General features: G+C 37.6%; 1 protein-coding gene across 2 annotated transcripts; it reads left to right on the forward strand.

Annotated features, from left to right (window-relative positions):
* Positions 1-1,129: 1,129 nt before the first annotated feature.
* si:dkey-74k8.3 (transmembrane protein 109) lies at positions 1,130-8,690 on the forward strand. Of its 2 annotated transcripts, XM_051128137.1 has the most exons (4): positions 1,130-1,995; positions 2,611-2,670; positions 5,378-5,480; positions 8,073-8,690. In XM_051128137.1, exons 1-4 carry the CDS (start codon positions 1,786-1,788, stop codon positions 8,429-8,431), a joined length of 732 nt encoding a protein of 243 aa, XP_050984094.1. In that variant the 5' UTR covers positions 1,130-1,785; the 3' UTR covers positions 8,432-8,690. The 2 variants fall into 2 exon arrangements, with proteins under 2 accessions (XP_050984094.1, XP_050984095.1); XM_051128138.1 differs by lacking the exon at positions 2,611-2,670 and having other exon boundaries at positions 1,144-1,995.
* Positions 8,691-11,599: the final 2,909 nt, after the last annotated feature.

Genomic DNA, 11,599 nt, shown 5'->3' on the forward strand with positions numbered 1-11,599 from the left:
GAGTTGCTTGAAGTCCAGTGTTAAGTTTCCACAGTCTGTGATGATTTGGGGTGCAATGTCATCTGCTGGTGTTGGTCCACTGTGTTTTTTGAAAACCAAAGTCACTGCACCTGTTTACCAAGAAATTTTAGAGCACTTCATGCTATCATCTGCTGACCAGCTTTTTAAAGATGCTGAATTCATTTTCCAGCAGGATTTGGCACCTGCCCACACTGCCAAAAGCAAACTCACCAGACCTGAATTGTCAAGAGGAAAATGAGAAACAAGAGATCGAAAAATGCAGATGAGCTGAAGGCCACTGTCAAAGAAACCTGGGCTTCCATAGCACCTCAGCAGTGCCACAGACTGATCACCTCCATGCCACACCAAACTGAGGCAGTAATTAAAGCAAAAGGAGCCCCTACCAAGTATTGAGTACATATACAGTAAATGAACATACTTTCCAGAAGGCCAACAATTCACTAAAAATTGGTCTTATGAAGTATTCTAATTTGTTGAGATAGTGAATTGGTGGGTTTTTGTTAAATGTGAGCCAAAATCATCACAATTAAAAGACAAACTACTTCAGTCTGTGTGCATTGAATTTAATACACGAGTTTCAGCATTTGAGTTGAATTACTGAAATAAATGAACTTTTCCACGACATTCTAATTTATTGAGATGCACCTGTATATCGCAATTCTGAATTTATTTCTCAGAATTGCGAGTTTATATCTCACAATTCTGACGTGTAACTCGCACTTGCAAGTTTATCGCACAATTCTGATAAAAACAAAAATGTCAGATTTGCGAGATATAAACTCGAAATTGCGAGAAAAAAAGTCGCAATTACCTTTATTTTTTTCAGTGGCGGAAACGGGCTTCGATATAATTGTAAGTGTGATGTTATTCAATTTTGATATATGATAAGACCTGCAGTACTGTAGAAATGCTAATAACTCATTGTGAATTTGTGATTCACTAAAGTTTGTTTATTTTCTCCTGTCTCTCTATTCGTATTTGGTCTTAGATAACCCTGTGTCAGTCGAACAAGGCTATGTGAAAAAAGCACATGTCCCGGCGTGCAGATCTCCACGCACCTCGGGCGCTTCTGTACATCTAGTAACACCTCGCCTACTTGAGCCAGCGATACTATCGCGTCGTTGGTTTGCAGTGCCAGCACCGTGTGCACGGGTTTCTCGTGCCTGACACAGGAATGCAGGAGGCGGAGGCATAACCGTATTCAAACTTTCCTCAATCGCACTGGAGCGGAGTTCCTCAGACACCCGTAACATCCACACAGATCCTCACAACCTGGATTCATTTCGGATACTCAGAAAACAGACTTGTGCGAAGATAACTTTTTTGCATTAGACGTTTCTAAATTAAACTGTATCTTATTTTATCCATATCGACTTAACGCTTTGTTGTACGACACCATATACAGTCATCCAGACGCTATTTTTAAGTGCCCTTTGCAAGCGCGTTCCGGACTACTTGAAGCGACTGTCTTTGACAACTTAATTTTAGTAATATATATGAGGAGCTCAGCGTGTGTCATGCAGTTGTGTTTGTTCAGTTGAGTTTTTGTTTGCTTATTGTTTTTTGACACGCCTGAATTTGCTTAGCCATGAACTAGGTTTAGTTTTGTCTGAAAGAATCGGTTGTATTTTTTGTAGTTTTTCCCCCAAGGTTAATAAAACACAAAGACGACCGCTAGTCAAAACTATTATTGTCGCACATCGATTTTTTTAGTGTCTTTTTCAAAACTATCTCTGAGCCGCGTGTTGCTCCGGGTTTTTAAGGATGTTTGCTTACAACGTTGCCTCTGGAAGTTCGGAAAAGCTGCTTTTCTGTGGGTTTTTGCTTCTGGTTCGTTCGGTTTTGTGTCATGGGTTTGCTGAAGAGTTCACCTCAGGCTCTGATTTTGGGTCTGTTGTTCTGGAGCCTCTGGACGGGTTGAGAAAATACGTGGAGTCCATTGTTGGCCCCCATGTGATTGAGATTTGTGTTGAGGTAACTTTTTTTTTTCATCTACTTATTCTGCACTTTCCACAGGAAAATATTACTCAAATTTGACTTTAAAATATTCCATAGAGGTGTTGCTCTTTCGCAACTTATATGATCTATGAGGTTCTTGGTTATGATTTACTGAAGTACCAACTTTGCCTCAGATGTTTCTCCAAACGAAAAAGATACAACGTTTGCTGAATATAAAGACAATTTGATGAGGAATATTAGAGTTCATATTGAAATCTTGATTACAGAATTGTGTGCTTTGGTAAATCGGAGCACACATTGAAACTCTAGAGGAGAAATATGAGATTACACAGATTTTTAGCCTCAGGAGAATCATCTGAGAAGCATGAGACTCTCTATGCAAAACAAAAACTTTTGAATTCTACCTTAATGAATTCTGATTACTTTGTAACTGGACCTTCACTTCTCTTACTCCCTAATAAATGCTTATCTTTGTGTTATGTGGTATTCACATTTCTCTCCCCACTTTTATCCTTGTTCTCTACTTGTTAATCCTCCTTTAACCCTTTCCTCTCCTCTGCTCATCCTTTGCCCTAATTTCCTCTGCTTATGTCCCCCTCACCCAACCGCCCCCGCCTCTCTTTGACCCAGAATGCTGTGTTGTACCTTGACTCAGTGTTTGGCCCAGAGAACATCTATTCTGTCGCAATGGTAAGAACAAGTAAAAGTGTCAGAGCTCATGTCAAAGCAGTCACATGAACTGATTTGTGCACTTGTTTTGACACACACTTCAATGTTACTGTCTGTGTGAAAGCGACAACTGCTACCAAGAAAAAATGCCAGAACAGGTGCTCAAGTGTTTGGTGGCTCCCGCCCAGAATGGCAAACAGTGCTGCTTTGTGCAGTGATTATTTTCTCATTGACTTCCTTTATGAAGTCATGCACACTGTTTTTGGTTGTTTGTGTTCGAGCTTCACCAAATGAGGTGACCTTGTGTCAGAGAGCGTGTCTATTTGATCACAAGTAATGTATGTGTGATATCTGTGCATGTCTGTAAGTGATAAAGTTAAGCAGGATGCCCAGCTGTCACTCTGGCAGATTTGCTCACACACACACACACTCATGCACACACACTTAGCTCTATTTGTATTGTGATGTGCTCTGACATAAATACTGTTAAAGATTTTATCCCACTTCCTTATAGCCTATCAAACTAGATACCTAATTTGCAAGTTTGTGCTCTTTGCACATTCACAAATTAATCTTGATCCCGGTCATCTGTTCTCACCCCTTAAAATAATGTTTCGGGTTCAGTACAAGTGAAGCTCTTGGTATCTAGCATGCTTTTTTTCCACCTCATCCCTCCATATGTAAAAACATGAAAAACATATGTAAAAATCATGTTTAAAATCAGAATTGCACAGCTTTCACAGAAACTCTTACACTGATTGCTCCATACAAAAAAATGTGTTATTTAAACTGTAACGATGATCAAGTACCAAATTAAAACCGATGATTATTAAAGAAATGCATGTACCAAAAATATTCAAAATTATTCATTTGATATTGTCTAAACTAAAATGTAACTTCTTTAAATGTAAAAGCAACAGTGGAAATGTGATTTACCAGCTTAACACATATAATAAACTATGAGCCAAATATTGTGTTAGAGTCAGTGACATGATGCTCATTTTGTCCAGATCTATTTTATATATATATATATATATATATATATATATATATATATTTTTTTTTTTTTTTTTTCAGAAATACATTAAAAGTGCAATTTTTTACCTAGTGACTTCAAACATGTCTTTTATCATAAAAATCAAATTATTCATTTAATTTTTTATAAAGGAACAAAATGTCTGGGTGGTACAAATGTCCTGATCATAATGAAAATTAAAAGAATAAAAATTCTGAAAGGAAAACCGTGTTAAGTAGTTTGGCATTATAAATATATATATATTAGGGGTGTAACGATACATGTATTCGTACCAAACCGTCACGATACCGGCATCTCGGTTCGGTGCATGAGGCCTTACAATGAATACAGGTAAATCACCTTCAATCTAGAAGGGGGCGCCCGCAGCAATGCAACGCTGTTTGATAACCGCCACCAGAAGAACAGCGAATGCAGTGAATTGCGCACTTGAAAACAAAGACAACTAGACAGTGACTATGTGCAGATTCTGAATGCGTATAACGTTACTTTAAAGGCTTGCACAGTCAACTGTTTGCGAAATGGAGCTTACTTTGTGAGCACATTTTCATTGGGACCTATTTAATAATTACATTTTTAAATACCCAGTCATACAAGTACTATGAAGAATACATATTATTTCAAGAAAATTAAATATATGCCATATGCAATTAATATATGTGTACATTATTCTTATATTACATCATATTGATATTTGTACTGGCATTTAATGGCACTATTCAATGGGTAAATTAATTGACCAGAGTCAGAAATTCAACAAACAAACACACACACTGTTAGGCTTTTATTTGTGCATATAACATGGATCGATCTGTGGAAATTGTGGTGAATGCTTCTTCCGACGGAGCTTTAGTCTTTTGGCTGCTTTATTTTTTACTAACCACCAGATCGCGCTGTTACTCTCGAAGCTTTGAATCTTTTCCCGAAACAGTCAGAGGAAATTCTCGGTTCTTCACGAGGCTTCATTTGCCTGTCACTCCTGTCAACTATTGAATGAATGAGTGTCACGTCCCGCTTGTTTACTTTGAACTTGTATTACTTTTGTACAGTATAATGTAGGTGTTTAAATATTCCTCTTTCTGGAAAAATTTAATTAAACAATTAAATGCAGAAATTATAATAATAACAGAAAACTGGCAACAAATAAAAAGGTTTAATTTTCATTTCATTAAAAATAAATAAATATTTAATGCCTGTATTTGATTATCAGAAAAATTAAAACACACAAGAATTTCTGAAAAAAAAGAAAGAAAAAGACTGTAGGACCCTATTGTTCAAAATGTTGAAATTGAGATTTCTTCGACTTTTCACTGAAATAAATGTTTTTGTTATTACACAGTGAGTGATGTACCGAAAAAGTACCGTACCGTTGGTAATCCCCCCCCACCTAAACCTGGAATCCTAGGGGAACCACTGTATAGTGTTGTTAGTGTCTTGCCCCCTTAGACATACATTAGACAGCATGTCACATATGCTGGCTAGAACTTGTATTGAACCTGAAGCATTGCTTTAATTAAATCACATGTGCATTGCGTCACTCTGTCAGATAGTGTGTTAGTTAATGATCAGCTATGGGCAGTGATCTATGAGTTGAGATCAGATATACACCGCCCTCTGGACGAAAAACAACAGTTTGCACTACATAGACACGTTCTGGGATCTAATCACTGTTCTTTTCCTTCATTTTTTCTTTAGTTTTTTGAAATGTTGCTGAAGTTTGTTGCTGAAGGAGCTGCCAGTGGACTGAATGTCATTGCTGTGTATGTGTCTGAGATTCTCAGAGCTACAGGAGTGAATGGTGAGTAAAGGTCGTGTCTTGTTGATCTAAATCTAAATGTTTAAAAAATGTTGTTTAACTGAAATATGCATATATATTCTCAAAAATTAATTTACTTAAGTGTAATGAATTAAAAGATAAATCACATGGAGGTTTTTCCTCTATGAAATGGCATCTTAAAGGGATAGTTCACCCAAAAATTAAAATTACCCCATGATTTACTCACCCTCAAGTCATCCTAGGTGTTTATGACTTTCTTCTTTCAGACAAATACAATCGTAGTTATATTAAAAATGTCCTGGCTCTTCCAAGCTTTATAATGGCAGTGAATGGGTGTTGAGATTTTGAAGTCCAAAAAAGTGCATCCATCCATCATAAAAAGTACTCCACACAGCTCCAGGGGTTTAATAAAGGCCTTCTGAAGTGAATCTATGTTTGAAAATATCCATATTTAAAACTTAAAACCGTAATCTCTAGTTTGACTGTCATACATGCATTCTAGGGATGGGCGAAATGGGCTTAAAAATTTATCACAATAATTTCTGGTATTTTTTGCGATAATGATATCAGTGACGATAATTCAGGGAATCCTGTTTCTTTAGAGAAAAGTATTATCTTTCCTATTTTTACCCAAAATATAGTGTATTGTAATGACTGTTTAATTCACTGGAATGTGATTTTATTTTTATTTTTTTACTTTTTGTACTGGAAGCTCCTAACACCAAGATGAATTCCTTGTGTGTAATACAACACACTTGGTAATAAAGCTCTTTCTGATTCGGAAGCCGGAGGGCGCCCTTGCGCAGAAACTCCACATATGCTCGTAGCTTTATGGCAGAAGCAACAGTACTGACAACGCTTCAGGAATCTCTAATCCAGTTATCGCTGTAGCTGAATAAAACACAACCGAAGACAATAAACATACGATGGCTACAATATATGGTTTGTCTGTGTTCTTCAAGCAATCTTGGTATTTTTTATAAGAATAAAGTACATTAATAATTCAATGCTAATCAACATAGCCTTTATAATACTATAAAATAGTATGAATTGGCCTCATTCTGTGATATGAAACCACGTCTGATATCAAAAGGTTATTTCAAACACTCCACTATGTTATTAAGTTAATTTGGAGAAAAAAGCATGTCAATAGATTATATCTTATACACAAGCAAAACTGGATCGCACACGTGCTACTAGTACATTATTTGTAGCCTACATTATTCAAGGCTCAGGCCGATTTTTGTCGCACTGTACAGTTTTAACCAAACCAGTTCTAGACTGGAGCTCCTCATTTAGCGATATACTAGTTTCACATCCGCTTTCAGCATGTTACTATGTACAGGTATGTGCCAAAAAATTAGAATATTGAGGGAAAGTCCATTTATTTCAATAATTTGTTTCAAAAAGTGAAACTTGTATGTTATATTAGTTCACTACACACCAAGTGAAATATTTCAAGCCTTTTATTTGTTTCAGTTTTAATGATTATGGATCAGACTTCTGCACAACCCACACCCATCAATCCATAATCATCAAAATTGAAAGAAATAAAGGCTTGAAATATTTAACTTTGTGTGTAGTGAACTAATATAACATACAAGTTTCACTATTTGAAACAAATTATTGAAATAAATGGACTTTCCCTCAATATTCTAATTTTTTGGCACATACCTGTACTGTCGCACACAGAAATATGTCAACAACTAGACTATATCGTTATTATCACAGGAAGACTAATTCTTATTGTGCGGAAAAAATTTACCGGTATATCGCAAACGATAAGATATTGCCCATCCCTAATGCGTTCAAAAGAGAGTGGCAATCCAGCAGACTTTTGTTTACAGAAGCAAAGGAAGCAAAGTTTCCTTTTTTAGTTCCTTTTAAGATATGTTAAGATTTTTTATTTAAAATTTTTATTTTAAAGGGATATTTGCCTTTATTATGATAGAACAGTGTAGAACAGACAGATCTGTTTTGTTGATGCATTACCCACAAGGCTGTCAGCCCTGATGATGACAACATTTAAACCAATTTAATGTCTTTTTCTAACATCTTTATTTTTAAATATTCAAATTAGTTGAAACCCAATACATACATTCAAAAGTGTAATCCAACACTGCCGTCACCAGCGTGCAGTGAAAAGTGGGATAGTCTGGGGCATGAAGGATCCATTGGTTGTAGGACGCATTTCAAGGCTGCATTTGAAGGAGCCTTTGAATTGGGACAGCCTTTGTTGTGACACATCCGGTCTTCGAATCCACCCTTCAAAGGATGCAACCTCTGTATGAAGACAAAGATATTGACAGCAAATCAGAATCTTTTTGACTTTAACAAGCTTGAGCATTTAAAGCTTATACACATAATGTTAATATTTGTTGGTGTGGACATAATATAGTTATAGTTATCATGTTGCTCAGATTATAGTGTAATCCAACCTTATGTGATGTGACCTATAATTTTCGCCCAGCAGATGATATAACAAAAAACGCAATAGACCAACACTAGTAGGAACTCCCTAGCACCACCCAAAACATCAACCACTTTAAAAACCTTAGAAATTCCTTCACCCAATTAACATGTTTTTTTTCTTTCTGTGTGTCTAATTTAAAGAGACAATATCAGTGCCTCATTTCACCGCTGAGGGAGTGTCTGCTGTGACCAAGTGGGGTTTGCTGGCTCTGATCAGTTACTGGCTCCTGTCTTTGTTGCTGCGAGTCACCGTATCACTTGTAAGGCGAGTGTTTTGGCTGATTAAAGCGGTTGTAGTGCTGTGGCTGTTTGTGCGGATCGTCGGTGACCCCGCCGCCGCCACCGAACTCACTACAGTGAGAGTGATTCTACTAGTGCTCATCTGTGCTGTGTTTGGAGTCGCCACGAGCAGCGGCGGTGGGACAGGGGGAAATCTGGAAAGCCGAATCAGCAGACTGGAGGGACAAGTCAAAGGCCTGGAAAAGAAGAAAACACAGTAATGAGCAGCTCAAAACTAGTATACGGACTCATGATAACAGATGAGGACTCAGGGATGACCTCCGAAGTGTTTTATGAATAGCCTTAGGAGTATTTATATCCCATTTTGCCAGTTCATTCTAGTGTTGAATATATTTTATCCATTGGGCCACAGGGACTACTCCCATATTGTTTTTACAAAAATGTAAAGCAAGAAGAAAAAACTCCATCAGTCAGCTCTGTGAATTTCATGTGGTACAATTAAAGTTATCCTTGAATGTTTCACGTTGTTTCTTTGTGACTGTTATTGCATGACAACTTCTCACGCCTGCAACAACAACAATGCAAAAACACAATGAAGACAATAATTAAGGAAACACATAGATATGTATAAAAGCCCATTTTCACCACTAAATTAAAAAAAGTTAATTGCAACTTTTTATCTCACAATTTTTGTTCTTAATTGTGATATCAATTTGAAATTGAGAGAGAAAGTCAGAATTGTGATACAAAGATATAAATTGTCTTAAACTCACAATTCTGAGAAAAAAGTAGCTATTCTGAGAAATAAAGTCAGAATTGTAAATTTATATCTTGCAAATTCTGACTTTATAACTTACAATTGAGTTTATATCAATTCTGAGAAAAAAAGTCAGAATTGTGAGTTTGTATCTCGCAATTCTGAAAGGTAATTGGAAATTCAGATTTTCTCTCACAATTGCTTGTTACAAACTCGCAATTCTTTTTTTTTTTTTTTTTAGAATTGTCGATATAAAGTCAGAGTTGTGAGATAAAAAACACAATTATGACTTTTGTCTCAAAATTGACAAACTCTCTGAGAAATAAAGTCATAATTGTGAGTTTATATCTTGCAAATTCTGACTTTATAACTCAACTGTGAATTTATCACGCAATTCTGACTTTATAACTCGCAATTGTGTTTATGTCCTAATGTGCTTTGACCTTATTTGTTGCAATATATACTGTATTAGATAAACTGTATTAGATACTGTGCCTAACTGTACTGAATGTGCACTTGCGGTTTACTTCAAATCTCATATTTAAAAATAACTACTTAAAGGTAGTATAGATTTATTGAAATATAATGTCTCTTACAGCAAACTTAAAGAGAGTAAACTTCATGACTGCTTCTTAACACACTTAAGTAAACTTTGTAATAATGTAATTTTTTGCTAAATGTGTTAAATTACATACTAAAAGTTAAAATAATTTAATTTAACTAACATTTAATTTAACTAACATCTTAATAATTTAACTAACATACTAAAAGCTGATATAATTTAAAAGTACTAAATTGCATCTTTAACATTACAAATGTGTACTTACAAATATATTGAAATACATAAACATGTTAGCGTGTACTGCCGAACATACTGACAAGCATTTATGAAACTGTTACAGGACTTAAAGCATAGTGTAATGCCTTTAAGATGTTACTTACCTGGTATTACTTACCTGGTGAGTTTATTATTCAAAGCATAATCATCATAGGTATAGTTATTATTTCCAGATTACGTTTTCCCATTAAAACAACACATTTTTGTGTATTTTCACAATCACATAGTATTTTTATTGTGGCACACATTTGTAATGTATTTATGGATGAATCACAGCAGTGACAGGAAACACTGGCATCTGTGACAGAATCCTCTCAGACCAGAGCGGCTTTAGCAGGAACCTCTGGGACCAGGGAGGTTGAGAGAGGAGCTCTGGGACTGAAGCTGCCTTTAACACCAGCGCTGGCTGAGGCTACGACCGCAAACACTGGGGCGGCCTTAACTGGAACTTCTTTCTGTTCTTTCCCTTTATGAGAGGAACCTTTGTGGTGGACATGGCGGGTGTCAGTGTGACCTGACTGTGTCAGAATCCTCTAGGAAGTTTTGCAACTTGAGCTGTCATGACACAGAGCTCTGGAAACATAGCAGGTTCTGGGGTTGCAGCAGCAGCAGGAACCTTCAGCCCGGGACCTTCAGCTCTGGAACCAGGGTGGCTCTGAAAACGTACCCTGTCGACTGACATCTGTGATGCCTGGTACTCTGACCTCTCTGATCTCAGCAGGTCCTGGAGCAGCAGGGCGGCATTTACATTGATTTCTGAAGCCGCCCAGATTTCTTTGGGACCCGTCTGCCTGTGGCAGGAACCCTTGGAGCTCCAGTGTGAGGGACCTCTGGGACTAGCGAAGGGCATCTTGGAGCTTTTGAATGAGGAACCTCTTTGGAGCCTCAGCAGCTTCTGCTGCAGCAGTGACAAGAACCTTTATCACCCTTCACAGGGACTTCCTGACCAAAGGTGGCTGAATAAAAGAGCTCTGTGTCCATGACTGAAACCCCTGATGGATCTGTGACATGGATCTCTGGGATCTGGACGCCAGTGGCAGGAACCTCTGGAGCGGCAGTGAGAGGATCTTGTGAGGCGGGCTTGACAGAGAGCTCTGGCATGTTCTGGGTGACTCCACTGTTGATAATATGATTGGATTTAAACTAAAACTAAACTATTTAAAACTCACATCCCTAGGCGAGTAGTTCCGCATGACGCTAAAACTACTGCCTCAAGCCAAGGCGCCAGACGCAACCAAGGCCTGCCAGCCCCGCAAGACGCAAAGGCTGGAGAGATGGAGAGCTAACTAACTAAAACTAAACTAACTATTTACAACTCACATCCCTAGGCGAGTAGTTCCGCATGACGCTAAAACTACTGCCTCAAGCCAAGGCGCCAGACGCAACCAAGGCCTGCCAGCCCCGCAAGACGCTAAGGCTGGAGAGATGGAGAACTAACTAACTAACTAAAACTAAACTATTTACAATATGTACACATCCCTAGGCATGTAGTTCAGCAAGACGCTAAAACTACTGCCTCAAGCCAAGGCGCCAGACGCAACCAAGGCCTGCCAGCCCCGCAAGACGCAAAGGCTGGAGGGATGGAGGAGCCACCTGTGTCAGCCCGCCAGACGCAAGACTGACCTCACCATGACCTACATGACCTGAAACACAATCACAAATTATACAAATAACAAAAATATAAATTAACATCTGTGCTGTCTATATGATTGATTATATGACAGTTGCAGTAGGTATTCTGATAAAACCAAAACAACAAAAAGACCAAGAAACAAACAATCAAACAAATGCCAATAAATGTTTATCAGTTTAGCTTGTCTTAGACTTACCTTG

Source organism: Labeo rohita, chromosome 14, assembly GCF_022985175.1.
Source record: "Labeo rohita strain BAU-BD-2019 chromosome 14, IGBB_LRoh.1.0, whole genome shotgun sequence".
Taxonomy (NCBI): domain Eukaryota; kingdom Metazoa; phylum Chordata; class Actinopteri; order Cypriniformes; family Cyprinidae; genus Labeo; species Labeo rohita.